General features: G+C 57.0%; 1 protein-coding gene across 5 annotated transcripts; it reads left to right on the forward strand.

The window, feature by feature from the left end:
• Positions 1-1594: 1594 nt before the first annotated feature.
• RNH1 (ribonuclease/angiogenin inhibitor 1) lies at positions 1595-13813 on the forward strand. Of its 5 annotated transcripts, none has more exons than XM_081275310.1 (10): positions 1595-2324; positions 6397-6500; positions 8554-8724; positions 9026-9196; positions 9738-9908; positions 9993-10163; positions 10270-10440; positions 10741-10911; positions 12251-12421; positions 12523-13813. In XM_081275310.1, the coding sequence occupies exons 2-10, from the start codon at positions 6415-6417 to the stop codon at positions 12608-12610; spliced, it is 1371 nt and encodes a 456-aa protein (XP_081131436.1). In that variant the 5' UTR covers positions 1595-2324; positions 6397-6414; the 3' UTR covers positions 12611-13813. The 5 variants fall into 5 exon arrangements, with proteins under 5 accessions (XP_081131436.1, XP_081131434.1, XP_081131435.1 ...); XM_081275308.1 differs by lacking the exon at positions 1595-2324 and adding an exon at positions 2364-2544; XM_081275309.1 differs by lacking the exon at positions 1595-2324 and adding an exon at positions 2604-2840.
• Positions 13814-14398: the final 585 nt, after the last annotated feature.

Raw genomic sequence — 14398 nt, forward strand, 5'->3', positions numbered from 1 at the left:
CACCTGAGGAACGCAGGCAAGCTAGCAAGTATGGTTTATTTAAGAAAGTGATGGAGACAGACTTCTGTGAAAAGAAGGGCCCCAGAGCTGGGAGTCCACAGGAGGGGGTGGTCTTACTTTTTTATAGACCCCAGAACCCCTCTTTTAGTCATTGCCTTCTCTTTCTTCTCTGACTCTGTGCCTGGGAACTGGGAGGATGGAGTTAATAGCCAGGAGCTATTGAGAGGTTAGCAGTGTGATAACCAGTCTCATCCTCTGTCCTCCCTCATTCATCATCTACGTAGACTGCCCGATCTTTGCCCCTGCCTCAGCTTGCTAAGGAATGTGACATATCCTGTCTACTCAGGACAGACTGGCTGCAGGACGATTGCTTTTTGGCAAAGAAAGCATGTGGGGTTCAGTATATGGACTAATTTTATAGAATTATTCTCTTAACTTCGTGTGTCCACCATCCTCATCTATTTGTCCCCTTCCAATAACACGAAGGGATGCCATAGCAAAACCATCCCAAAGCTCTCTATTTCAAGAAACATGTATCTTGAGGGGCTGGGGGTGTCGTGTTGTGTCCCCCGCCCCCCGCGACAATGGTACGCAGGAGACCAGCCTGTCGTCTCTGAGGCACCAGCTGTCGGAACCGCCCTCTGACAGAGGTAGTGAAGCACATTAGACCAGCTAGTGTCTCCTGGGCTGAGCGAGAGGGTAAGTATGGCGACCTCGCCTGCCACCCAACCTGGCCCACAATCACACTGAGTCGGGAGATGAGTCAACCACGAAGGTGCAACAATCCCAACTTTACTGTGTCAGGGACAAGGTTATGTAGTGATAGAAGGAGTAAGAAGAGACAGTAGTGAAAACCCATAAGGAGCAGTTACGTCACTGTCACTAAGGGGCCTAGGCAGATTTCAGATTAAACCATGAGGCGGGACTAAAGTCAAAAGCCAGCGAACGCCAATCCAGCCAGGTCACAGATACAGAAACGCTGACCCCTGAGGTCGCCTCAGCCAACACCCAAGAATGGCCGCGGTTCCCAGGGAGGTAAAAGGTCCCAACAGCGGGCATGAGAGAGGGGCTGGATGGGAAGAGGAAGGGAGGAGGAATTAAAACTGCTCCGCTGTCAAGGCTGGATCAGGAAGACTGAGTAGGCTTGGCTCAGCCAGGACCCACCAGAAGGGGCAGGAGTGGTCCCCTCTGGGGGATGCAGAAGGGGGGGTGGAACTGCTTCTGTGTCTTCCCCATTCCACGTGGATGAACGGGTCAGCTGAGATTAAAGAACGAACTTGTGAGGAACCCCCAGTGGCCCCTGTGGCTTTAGCGACTCTCCCTACTGCTGGACTTCTCAGCAGGTCCTTCCTGTCCCCATGGGTGTCACCAAAAGAAGCTAGACAGCTTCTGGGCGATATCTGAAATGGCTTCTTCACATGAGGAGAGTTCCCACCCACCAACCCGAGGCTCTCTGACAGAACCTAACTTGCGGGACTGAGGGTTGAATCCCGGGGGAGCACCGCAGAGCTTCATCCCAAGTCCTAACTTTTTTTTTTTGGTACCAGGGATTGAACTCGGGTGCACCCGACCACTGAGCCACATCCCCAGCCCGATTTTTGCATTTTATTTAGAAACAGGGCCTCACTCAGTTGCTTCGTGCCCACCCTTGCTGAGGCTGGCTTTGAACGTGCGATCCTCCGGTCTCAGCCTCCCCAGCAGCGGGGATGACAGGCGTGGCCACCGCGCCCGGCCCCAGCCCGGACTTAGAGACGGGCGGGATCTCGCTGCGTGGCGGAGGTGGCCCTCCCCCAGCCGACGTGACTACAGGCGGCGCCACCTCGCCACCGAGCCGGGGGAACCAGGACCTCCGGCCCGTTTTCCGGAAAGGAATTCTGGTGGAGGCGGGCCCAGCAGTCGCGCCTGCGGCATCCGTCCGGGGTCCCAGGTGAATGCGGAAATCCCCCCCACGACACAGCCAAACAGCGCCGGCCACATCTCCCTGGGCTCCACTCCCCCCGGCCTCCTCAGCACTTCCTTCGGTGCAGCGCCCGGCGGCTGCCCAGCACGCGAACCGCCGGCCGCCCAGGCCCCGCCCCTAGGCTTGGCCCCGCCCCTAGGCTTGGCCCCGCCCCTAGGCTTGGCCCCGCCCCTAGGCGTGGCCCACTTCTACCGCGAGGCCGGCCGCCGCCCTGAGCGGCTCGGCCCTGCCCCCGAGGCTCGGCTCCGCCCCGCCAGCCGGCTGCGCGGTCCCCGGGAGACCTCGCCCCAGTCGGCCGTTCCGCCTGCTCCAGTCAAAGCCGGCAGTGTCGCTCTCAGCCCCCGCAGCCCGCGGTCGCCTCCAGGTCAGTCCCCACGCGCTGCGTCACCCCGTGGCCAGTGTGACGCCCGGCTAGCTCAGGCGGCCCTTCCCCGCGCCGGCCTCAGTCGGGCGTCCCGTGGATGCGCGCCGGGCGCCACTGCGGTCCTAGCGACCCGGCGCGACTCGCACTCCCCGGGCGGAGCGGCGGGGAGGAGGGGCCGGGCGAGGCGGTTTCCGGCGCGCCCCAGGACCTCGTCGCGCCGGTGCGTACCGCGGGGCACGCTGGGAGCCCGGGCGGGGCTGGCGGGCGCGCCTGCGTGGTGCGCCTCTTCGCGGGTGGGGATCTCGTGACGGTTGCTGTCTCCCAGCTCCGCCCGCAGGCCTGGCGCCGCCTGTGCGTCTCCCCTCCATTAAGCGACCCGTGATTTTATTCTCTCGAAAGAAGCGGCATTTCTAGTTTCTCGGCTCTCCGAGAACTGCCGGGTCGTGACGGGGCTCGGGTGGCGCCGCCTCGCACGGTGGGGACTCGGGGGGCAGCTCGGGTGCGGAGGAGAGGCAGGTAACCGAGACCGCCCTCTTGGGGCCGCGGGGAGGCGGTGGCCTGAAAGAAGCTGAGGCTCCAGGCACTCTGTACCAGCAGGGTGTCCGCGTCTGGGCCGCGACAGCTGGTGGGGCTTGGCAGCATTTCAGGAGGCCCCCTTCTAGGGTAGAAGAAAGCTTGGAAATGTCAAGATAACTTGTCCGCCTGTACAGTTCGGTTGAATCAGTTGGATACAAACAGAGTAATTGCACATAATGCGGCCATTGGAAGTACTTTTTATTTTTTGGTGCTGTGAATTTAACCCAGGAGCGCTTACATCTGAGCTACATCCCCAACCCTTTTTATTTTTTATTTTGAGACAGTTGCTGAGGCTGGCCTCGAACTTGTAATCCTCCTGCCTCAGCCTCCCAAATCGCTGGGATTATAGGCATGCATCACAATGCTGGACAGTATATACGTTTTTCACTTTTTTTTTTTTTTTTGTACCCAGGATGGAGCCCAGGGGTGCTTACCACTGAGCCACAACCCCCAGCCCGTTTTTGTATTTTATTTAGAGACAGCATGTCCTTGAGTTGCTGAGGCTGGCTTTGAATTAACTATCCTCCTGCTTTAGCCTCCCGAGCCCCTGGGATTACAGGTCTGTGGCCACCACTTCTGAGTAGAGATTATTGTAGAAGTTGCAACAAGTGTTAGTTTCCTAGCTGCTATGATAAAGTTGCCACATATTTGTTACTTTATAGTTCTGGAGGTCAGAAGTTCAAAATGTACTAGGGGCTTAAAATCAAGGTGTGTGTGTATGGGGGGGTGGTGGTGTTCTGATTCCTTGTGTAAGCTTCAAAGGAGAATCAGTTTGTTGGCCTTAATCAGTGTCTTAAGAATCTGCCTCCCTCCAGTTTTAAACCCCAGTTTGTAGTGCCCTTGTGATCACTCTGGGCCCACTCAGATAAATCAAGGCAATATCCCCCTCTCAACATCAGCCTTAAAATTGCTGCACCTCTTTAACCCCAGCATCTCTGGATACTGAGGCAGGAGGATCACAAGTTCAAGGCCAGCCTGGACAGTTTAGCAAGAGCCTCTCTCAAAATAAAAAGGGCTTCATGTGGCTAGGTGGTTCAGTCCCCAGTCCTGTCCCACACACAAAACAAACAGAAGTTGGTTGGACACAGTGCGCCCAGAGGCTCACTGAGTCCTCCACTCACCTGTTTCCTCACTCTCACTCTCAGGCTACAGAAGCCTCTGCTGGAAGCCAGCAGAACCTTGTTTTCCTGCGTCAAGGGGAGAGGTGCTCCCTGTCTTCACTGATGGCCCTGAGCACCTGGCAGGTGCTGGACACACCCTGGGCCTGCTCTCTGGGGGGATCCTGGAAGGGTGTGTGTGCTCTCTGCCCAGCCTCCTGCTTTGCCTGGAACCCAGTTGGTGGGCCTTGTCTCTGGACACCCAGAGAACTATAGCAACATGTGTTGGCTGGCCTAGCCAAAAAATTCTCCCCCCAGTTGAGTAGCTTTTCACCTTATAACCCCAAAGAACTGGCCCTCCCAGTTCTCTGGTTAGTTCCTGGCTCCTGATTCCTGGGACTCTGTGCTACCCTGGAACCATGCATGAAGTTAGTTGAGATCTGCAGTGAGCATGGAGCCTAATGACTGAAACAGAACTCCAGTCCACTGCTTCTCCATCAGCTCCCTTGTCAGCTCCTCCTTCTTTCAGACCTGCCTGGGCTGGCCTGGAAGCCTTCCCTGGCCTTTTCGTGGTACCAGATTGCCTTATTAAACTCCTTGAGGACTGAGAGACCTGGAACAGTGCCTTCCACACTGTAGATGCTCAGTGAAAAGTTGGATGGATGAATGCCTGTGCTTTCTAACAAGTGTGCAGCCATCTCTGCAGGAGAGCAGGCATCTGAGGAGATGGCCTGCTTCCCTAGCAGTTCACTTCCCTAAGCTGTTCATGCCCACATGAGTTTTTTCAAACATCACAAGTGTTTTGCATGTTTAAAAAACTGTACCTCGCTGGGCACTGTGGTACATGCCTGTAATCCCAGCAACCCAGGAGGCTGAGATCCTCAGCAATTTAGCAAGATGCTCTGAACTGGGAATGTAGATGAGTGGTAAAAGGCCCCTGGGTTCAATATCCAGTACCCCCCAAAAAGTAAAAGCTGGCTCTCCCCAGGCCAGTCAGAACTGTTATAACTGGCAAGAGTTTGGGAGTATGTTACAAAATTATTAAGCTGTTTTCCTCCAAGAGACTTAGATTGGGTCTGTGTTTGCATCCCAGCCCTTTCCCATGCTGAGGATGGAACCCAGGACCTTTGAATGGTAGTACTCTACCAGGAGGTTTGGTGACATACCCTGGGCTTCCTAGGGGACCCAGGCAGGACCGGTTTTGCTCATGTGCTCTGAGCAACAAGCGGGGTTCAGTCAGGGCTCCTCATTGAGATGCTGTGTGACCAAGGTGTCCCCTGCCCTTGCTTCAGTTTCCCCTGTTGCAGGCCTGTGTGCCACGACCCATAAGGGCAACCCCCCAAGTTGGCTCGATCGCTCCGACCTGATCCAGCCCCAGGGAAGGGGCAGGACAAGGCCAGTTGTGCCAGACACTGGCGGCAGAGGGGAAGACACTTGGGAACCTCTACAGACCACATCATCCTGTAGTCACAGCCTTTGGGAAGGGCGCTGGGCTCTGCCTCTTGGGGAAAGAGCCCCTCAAGAGAAGCCCTTGCCTGCACTGGAAGCCCACCCAGCACGAGTCGCTTCTTCCAGGAACCCTCTGGTGCCCCTGCTGCTCCAGCTGGCCTGCTTGGCAGAGCTCAGGGAATGTGTGGTCCACAGGGGTGACTTCCTCTTCCCCTTCTTCCCCAGACGTATGGGTGCTGAGGTGCCATGTCCTCTAGGCTTCAGGAACACCCTTCAGTCAGTGATACCCTGGTTTTTTCAGGCTGTGCCCTGCCTCTGTTCCAGCCTGGGCAGGGCCTGGGAGGGGCAGAGGAGGTGCCCTGGCCTGTCCTGGAGTCATGGAAGCTGTGGTCCTAGGGCTGCTCGGGGAGGCTTCACCCACTGCTGTGTTTGGGCAGCTTCCATCCTGGACCCTGCATCTTGGAGGGCTCTGGCTTTGTGGACAGCTTGGCAGTGCACTGTGGCACTGCCAACCCTGCCTGTTCTGAGAGTACAGGAAGCCAGCTGAGCCCCCTTCTGGGGTTTCCACCCCCCTCCCACCATCCTTGCTCAGGTGAATAAGAGGCAGGGGCTTCCCAGCCCACACTTGCTGTCCTGCTTCTCCTGAGCAGGAGGTGCCAACTGTGGCTGTAGGCTGAGAGGTGAAACTGACATCTGTATCCCACTGCCGCGTCCCCAAGCTCTGCTGCTTGGGGTGACCTTTGCCAATAGATACACATATGCTCCTGGAGAATGAGCAGGTGGAAATTTTGAGGGAAGAAGGCAGAGAAAGCACCTGCCGGAGAGGCTGGAGCCCTTCTGGAAATGTCTGCCTTCAGGGTTCTGTGTGGACTCTTCCTGCTAACAGCATCTCTGGTCTGCCAGGCCTTGGGAATCTGCGAAGGGTTCTCTTTCCTCTTTCTTTTGCCCAGACGACACTGCAGCCCACCATGAGTCTTGACATCCACTGTGAGCAGCTGAGTGATGCCAGGTGGACAGAGCTCCTCCCCCTGATCCAGCAGTATCAAGTGGTCAGGTATGGGCAGCCGCGGTGGGGTGGCGCTACGGGCAGCCGCCTGCTTGGTGGCAATGCACTTGGGCATGCTGTGCTTGGGAGGCTGCTATTCATGGAGGCGAAGGTGCTTGATAGTTCTGGGAGGTGTGAAATGCTGTCCTGTGTGTTTTCCAGCCCTGGGCATCAGCTCAGTGGTACAGCACTTGCCTAGCACGTGGGTTCTGTCCCAGCACCACAAAGAAAGAAAAAGAAGAAAAAGTTTTTCTACACGAACCCTCACAGGCTTGAGTGGATGGCAGGTGTGGTGTGCGTTGGGGGCAGTGGCTGATGCACTAGGCGGCCCGGAACCTGGGCTCTAGGCCCCTCTCCGTCCTCAGGCAAGGCGCAGTGAGGCTTGGTGGCTGTGCTGCCCCTGTCACGCTCTGTCCTCAGCTTCCACTCACCCAGGTGCCTCAGGCTCACAGTTGAGACAGGCACCCGCTTGGTCCGTTTGTAGCTGTTATCAGAGATGGTTTTAGATAGCCTTCTTCCTGCTTCCCCTGATGACCTCGTCTCATGGAGACTGTCACACTGCCCAGCATGTCCCACCAAGGACAAGCCCAGGCACCAGCTTTGTACCTGCATCCTTTCCCCTCTGGGTTGCCCAGGATCCCACATGCCTTTGTCTCCTGAGCCCCACCCCCACCCCCGTCCTACCCTCCCTTTGTGCTGGTGACCTGCCTTGTGAGCCCCAGAGTCATGCAGGCACCCTCTGGCTTGTCTGTGGGCTTCTCGTGGTGGACCACCTTCTCATGGTGGTCACACATTGGCAAAGACACAGGAAAGCTGTGGGCCCTGCTGCTCATTGTGTCACCTCTGGTTGCGCAGAGCAGAGTTCTGCCCAGACCCACTTCTCTCGGGTCCACAGGTAGCCCTGTTGCCTTGCTGCAGCCCTTACATCTGCCAGCTGTTATTTTGGGGAATAAATTGGGGTGGTCTTGGCATCGTGCCCATGCCATGGGCTTTGCTCAGCCCCTCAGTTGGCCTTGCTGTCCCTCTGGCCTCCCAGAGGGGGATTCCAGGGTTGATCCCTACAGAAGGTGTGGGGGGCACAGCATGCCCAGTATCTATGAATCTATGATCATTCCTGTTTTTAGTTCGTTTTCGTAGGGGAGTGGGCCCAGTGGTACTCCCATCATTGATCTGCACCCCCAGCCCTTTTTATTTTTATTTTATTTTTTTTGGTTCAGGGGATTGAACTCGGGCACTCGACCACTGAGCCACATCCCCAGCTCTATGTTGTAGTTTATTTAGAGACAGAGTCTCACTGAGTTGCTTAGTGCCTTGCTTTTGCTGAGGCTGCTTTGAACTAGAGATCCTCCTGCCTCCTGAGCCGCTGGGACACAGGCGTGTGCAGCTGTGTCGGCCCTTTTTTACTTGTTATTGAAGACAGTACCTCACTCAGTTGCCTGGTTGCTGTCTGCCTCAGCCTCCGAGTTGTTGGGGTCCCGGCATGTGCAGCCATACCCGCTCACTCCTATTTTGGGTTCCCTTTTTTATTTCCTTCCTTCCATCGAACCCAGAGGTGTTCTGGCATTAAGTGAACATTCCTACCTGCCCCTTTACATTTTATCTTCAGAAGGTCTTGCTAAGGTGCTGAGGTTAGTCTCCAACTTGCTTCTGCCAACCTAGCCTTCTGAGTGGCTTTGGTGACGAGTGTGTGCCACCATGCCTGGCTGTTTCACGTTTGAACATTCTGGCCCTGACTTTTTTTTTTTTTTTTTTTTTTTTTTTGTGCTGGGGATTGAACTCGGACACTCGACCACTGAGCCACATCCCCAGCCTATTTTGTATTATTTGGAGACAGGGTCTCACTGAGTTGCCTAGGGCCTTTGCTGTTGCTGAGGCTGGCTTCGCACTTGTGACCCTCTTGCCTGGGTTACCTGAGCACTGGGATCACAGGCAGGCGCCACCGTGCCTGGCCGTGACGACCTTTGGGCTTCTTGGCCATGGATGGCCCTCAGCCTGTGGCATGAGATGGTCTTTGGGCCTGAGGCTGGCTCCACCCCGTGTGACCCAGGGATCCCATTCACAGGCTGGATGACTGTGGCCTTACTGAGGTGCGGTGCCAGGACATTAGCTCTGCACTTCGGGTCAACCCTTCCCTGACAGAGCTCAGCCTGCGCACCAATGAGTTGGGTGACGCTGGGGTGCATCTAGTTCTCCAGGGCCTGCAGAGCCCCATCTGCAAGATCCAGAAGCTGAGGTGAGGTCAGGGCACAGCTCAGCCCATGTAGGGTGGGGCCTGGGGTGGGCATCCAGGTGGTGGGGTATGGAGAGCCACCAGAGGCCCCAGCAAGCACTCCCAGCTCTAGCCAGAGGCACACGAGAGAGATGGCTGCCTGATGCTGGGACAGGTTGCCCTGGGCTCCTGCCAGGCCCAGGTCCTCCGTGATGGTCTGGCACACCTGTACTGGGGGCTCCTGTAGCACTTCTGTGCCCTGCCTCCCTCAGGGTGCTGCTGGGACTTGGCAGGCATGGGGGCCGCTGACAGTGGTGTGTTCCAGCCTCCAGAACTGCTGCCTGACGGAGGCTGGCTGTGGGGTCCTGCCTGGTGTGCTGCGCTCCCTGTCCACCCTGCGAGAACTGCATCTCAACGACAACCCTCTGGGGGACGCAGGCCTGCGGCTGCTCTGTGAAGGGCTCCTGGACCCCCAGTGCCATCTTGAGAAGCTGCAGTGAGTGTGCGCCCTGCCTGGCCCCCAGCCAGGCGTGTCCCAAGCCCTGGCAGCCTGTCCTTGCTGAGCCCCGCCTGTGTGGTGGCTTCAGGAGGCTTCAAGGCAGGACTTGGGCTCCAGGGGCTTGCGGTGCCCCTCTTCTCGAATGTCGGCTCTTCTTTGAAAGGGGCTGGCAGATTCCTGCCAAGTCTGGGGATGAGGTCCTCTTCAGTGTGACCATGGCCAAGCGGGTAGCCCTGCCTATCGGGAATGGTTTCTTCCTGGAGCCTGGGAGACCCCTGAGTTTGAAGTGGGACTCTTGGTCATGAGGATTTTTCCCAAAGGAGTGTGGTATGCACACAGGCTAGAGGCACTGGGCACCCACTGTTCCCGAACAGCAGCTAGAGAAAAGTCCTCAGCACCCCAGCCCAATGCCAACGGGGAAGGCTGAGGGGGGGGATGGGGGGGACAAGACACCAGCACCCTTGTGCCTCGCTAACACACTGCCCCTGGGCTGCCCGTGGCTCTGTGGAGGGTGGACTGAGACCCTGCGTGTGTACAGGCTGGAGTACTGCAACCTCACGGCCGCCAGCTGTGAACCTCTGGCCACGGTGCTCAGGGCCAAGCCCGACTTCAAGGAGCTCACAGTGAGCAACAATGACCTGCAGGAGGCTGGCATCCAGACGCTCTGCCAAGGCCTGAAGGATTCTGCCTGCCAGCTGGAGATGCTCAAGTATGCAAGGCGCTGGGCTCAGCCTGGTTGGGCTCGGTGGGGCCAGACTCCAGGGCTCCCCTCAGGCATGTACCCTGTCCCCAGGTTGGAGAACTGTGGTGTCACAGCAGCCAACTGCAAGGCTCTGAGTGCTGTTGTGGCTTCCAAGGCTTCGCTGCAGGAGCTGGACCTGGGCTGCAACAAGCTGGGTGACGAGGGCATCGCAGAACTGTGCCCAGCGCTGCTGCGTGCCAGCAGCAGGCTTAGGACCCTCTGGTGAGCAGGCTGCCCCGTCTCCCTCTGAGGGGCGGTGGGCGCTCACTGGGGCCATAAGCTATGTGGTGGGTGAGATCCGTCCTTCACGGCATGGATGCCCCTCTAGGCTCTGGGAGTGTGACATCACCGCAGAGGGCTGCAAGGACCTCTGCCGTGTCCTCAAGGCCAATCAGAGCCTCAAGGAGCTCAGCCTGGCTGAAAACCAGCTGGGGGACGAGGGCGCCCGGCTGCTGTGCGAGAGCCTGCTGGAGCCTGGCTGCCAACTGGAGTCGCTGTGGTGAGCATGAACGCGCCCTGGGCCGGGACAGCAGGGGCCTGAGCTGAGCAAGGTGTGGGGAGAGGCCTGTGGCTCCAGGGAGTGGGGTGACATGAATGGGACAGTGCTGGGACCGAGGTGTGGATACACATCTGGGAGGACCAGGCAGGAGAGCGGGGGTGAGCCGCCCAGAAAATGGGTGGTGTTTGGGGGGACATCTCTGCTGGAGTGCACATGGGAGGGATTCCAGGGGAAGGGGCTCTGGAGAGTGGCCTTGGGCCAGCCCCAGCCAGCCAGGCCTTGTCCCTTCCATTTCCACAGGGTCAAGACCTGCGGCCTCACAGCCGCCTGCTGCCCCTACTTCCGCTCGGTGCTGGCCCAGAACAAGTTCCTCCTGGAGCTGCAGATCAGCAGCAACCAGCTGGGCGATGCCGGTGTGCAAGAGCTCTGCCAGGGCCTGAGCCAGCCGGGCGCCGTGCTGCGGGTACTCTGGTGAGTGCCAGTGCGTGCAGCTCTGGCTGGCTTGGTTCTCCCCCTGATCCTGACGGTCAGAGGTCCTGCTCATGGAGTCACATGGCTGCCTGGGCTCCGGCCCAGCCATCTGGTAATGCTGGAAGCCTTGTCCACCCTCTGCAGGACCCCCTGGGGGTCATCTTCCCAGGCTCCCTCCATTTGGTTGAGCGCATTTCAGCAGCTTCCCAAGAAAGGGTCCTGTGGAAGCAGCCTGAGGAGCCCGTGTGCCCTGCTCTGGTCACTCTGCTTAGGTTCTAGGCAACATGTTTCTCAGTCACTCTGGCTTTCGGGACAGGCACTGCTGTCCTACTTTCCCTGCAGATCTGCCTTTTCTTCACGGCAAGCTTCGAGAGGTCAGTGCCTGTTCTGGAGTTGGCTGTCCTTGGTCCTGGAGGGGCGCTGTGTGTTGGTGACCTCTCTCCTCTGATTCCTTCTCTTTGGAGTGCCTGGCAGTCATCCCTTAGGTCTCTTGGGCTAATGTTCCCGTTCCCTGTAATATTTTCTTTCTAGTTTTCTTATTTTGGGAGTTTTCTCTCTTTCTAGCTGAGGGATTGGACCTGGTGCTCTACAAACTAAGCTACACCCCAGCCCTCTGTATTACCTGCTAAGTTGTGGAGTCTGGCCTCGGACATGCCATTGTCCTGCCTCAGCCACCAGAGTGGCTGGGATTGTGGGCATGTGCCACTGCATGTGGCTCTACAAAGACTTGGGTTTCTGCTTTTAGGTTTCTGTTTGTTGCTGATTTTCTGTTTGTGCTTCCCGTGGGCAGCTCTCCTTGGGTGCTGGTCATCCTGGACCAGGCACTGGCTGGAGGGTGGGATGGGCAGCCTGAACAGCAGTCCTTCAGTCTCCTGCCCAGGGGATGCCATCCTGGAGCCAGGTGGAGAGGAGCTTGGTCTTGTGCTGGGAGACATGGGCCTGCCTTGGCTGTTGGCAAGTGGGGTCCCATCTGGTTCCTTGATTTGATTAGGTTTGTCAGGGCTGTGCCTTCACCACCCTCCCTTGGGGCATCCGTGTTTCTGGGGTGGGTGCTAGGTCTGTCCCACTGCATCCCATTTCTTTGAACCTACAAGCCTCTGTCCACCCATCACCTTGTCCCAGTTCTCCTGTGCAGCCCCCTGGCCTTGGTACTGACTCCTCTGACCCAGTGGGCTCTGGTGCCAAGGTGCCAATGTGCATCTCTCCATCCTTGATTGGGGCATCTACCCAGGACCTGCTCAAGGCTGGGACTTGGGAACAACTTCACCCAGAGTCCTGGTCTGTGGGCCATGGCACACTGGGCATGCCCGTCCTGAACTCTGCCTGTGCCCCTGCTCAGGCTGGGCGAGTGCAACGTGACCGACAGTGGCTGTGACACCCTTGCTACGGCTCTGCTGGTCAACCGCAGCCTGCGGGAGCTGGACCTGAGCAACAACTGCGTGGGGGACCCTGGCATACAGCGGCTGGTGGAGAGTCTCCGGCAGCCTGGCTGTGTCTTGGAACAGCTGGTGTAAGTGGTCAAGTGCTAGGGGGACCGGGGCTCAGGAGCAAGCGGGGGAAGGCCGGGCGGTGGGTGCTCTGGTTCACTCCCTCCTTTCTGCCCATGTGCAGCCTGTATGACATCTACTGGACTGAGGAGATGGAAGAGCAGCTGCGGACCCTGGAGGAACACAAGCCGTCCCTGAGGGTCATCTCCTGAGTTCCTGCTTGCGGTTTCTGAAATCTACCTGGACACTGCATCCTCAGTCCCTGCTGGGGCTCTTACTCCTGGTGTCCTGGCTTTGACTGGGAAGAAATGCCCTAACCCACTACTTCAGCAAGAGAGCTTGAGACCCTGCATAGTTATTAAAGCACTTATTGGCAGGAGGGTCCTTGTCCTTCCTTGTGGGTCCCGTGTGGCTCACAGCTGCTGAGAATGCCCTGTTCACACACAGTGCCCTGAGCAGGGCACAGGCTGCCAAAGGACCCCACAGGCTAAGTAGCCAGGCCAGGCCCAGGAACCTCACCCTTGCCTCACCATGTTTGTTGTCAACAAGAAGCCCGAGTCCTGCCCACATTGAGGGGATCTGGCACGGGCACTGTTGAGATCCCAGGGGGGCTAGGAGTGTTCAGTGGAAGAGCAAAGCCCTGCAGGGGTCAGACCTTGGGTTTGATCTCTAGTGTTACGGAAGAAAGAAGGAAATAAGTCCCAGGAGAAAGAAGTCCCTCAAGATGCCAAGCACAGTGGCACAGGCCTTGAGGCCAGCCTCGGCAACTTACCAAGAGCCTCTTCCCCAAAGGCCTGGGGACGCAGCTCAGTGGTAGCGCACTCCTGGTACCGAAAGAAGTTCACCCTCCCAGCTGAAGAGGTCCTAGGAGCTTTCTCAGTGAATTAAAGTCACGTTACCTGGGGGAGCCGGCCGGAAACAGGCGTGTGTAGGGCCAGAGGCGGCAGAGCAGAGCAGCTCTGCCTCCAGCGTCACTTCTGCCTGGTCTGTGGCCGTGTGAGTGTGGGGGGAGTCTCCAGCTTGGGCAGCTCAAGGCAGCACCCATGCTGGTGTCCATCAGATTGTGCAACTCACAAGAGCAGCACCATACAGAAAACAGGAGTGGATGTGTCTCCAAGGAGCCACACGGGACAAAGCCTCTTGCCTCACACAAGGCTTCAAGTGTGGCTGCTAGCTGCACAGACCAGCTCCTGGCACCCACAGCCATTCCTGCAATGCACCTTTTCATGTGCTCCATTTTTAGTTTTTAAAGGTCAGCATTGTCCACGACTTGGTGTGGTGGTTTGTCTTCACATCACTTCAATGTGTAGGTACAGACTGTATTTCCCTAATTTTGACTCCATGCAGACACACTTCCACAATATTGACTGTGTAAGCATTGTGTGTTGCCAAAATAAAAGCAAAGAGTTCCTTCTTTCTGAACTTCTAGGCTCTTTGGGCAACTGCATGTACAGTGGATTTCCACTGTGGTTTGTGAATGATTTGGTTAACAGGAGGCTGAGGCAGGAGGATGGCAAATTTGAGGCCAGCCTCAGCAACTTACCAAGAACCTGCCTCTTAAATAATTTTAAAAAGGGCTGCAACATACTTCAGTGGTAGGAGCATTCACCTCACATGTGCAAGACCCTAGGTTCAAGCTCCAGTACCCCCCCCCCAAAAAAAAAAATCCCCTTTAAAATGTAAACAAAGGCCAGGTGCAGTGATGCATGCCTGTAATCCCAGCGACTTGGGAGACAGGAGGCCAGCCTCAGCAACTTAGTGAGACCCTGTCTTAAAATGAAAATAAAACATGATGGGGATGTAGCTCAGTGGTAGAGTATACCTGGGTTAAGCCCCTAGTACTGAAGAAGGAAAAAGAAGAAAAAGGCTTAAGATTTTTTCTTGGGGGGGGGGAGGCGGGGGCGGTGCACATTTGTGCCCTTGAGGGCACTCTCACCAAACCACATCCCCTATTTTGTATCTTCTTTAGAAACAGGGCTTCATTGAGTTGCTCAGCACCT

Source organism: Spermophilus citellus (genome assembly GCF_964194105.1).
Source record: "Spermophilus citellus genome assembly, chromosome: 2".
In the NCBI taxonomy this organism is placed as follows: domain Eukaryota; kingdom Metazoa; phylum Chordata; class Mammalia; order Rodentia; family Sciuridae; genus Spermophilus; species Spermophilus citellus.

What these genes read in the sequence shown, in the direction of transcription:
- RNH1 (XM_081275308.1), top strand. Translation starts at nt 2,422, where the DNA reads ATGCGCGCCGGGCGCCACTGCGGTCCTAGCGACCCGGCGCGACTCGCA. An exon ending in CCCAGGACCTCGTCGCGCCG is followed by an intron (nt 2,545 to 6,396) that starts GTGCGTACCGCG and finishes TCTTTTGCCCAG; the next exon opens with ACGACACTGCAGCCCACCAT. An exon ending in GCCGTGCTGCGGGTACTCTG is followed by an intron (nt 10,912 to 12,250) that starts GTGAGTGCCAGT and finishes GCCCCTGCTCAG; the next exon opens with GCTGGGCGAGTGCAACGTGA.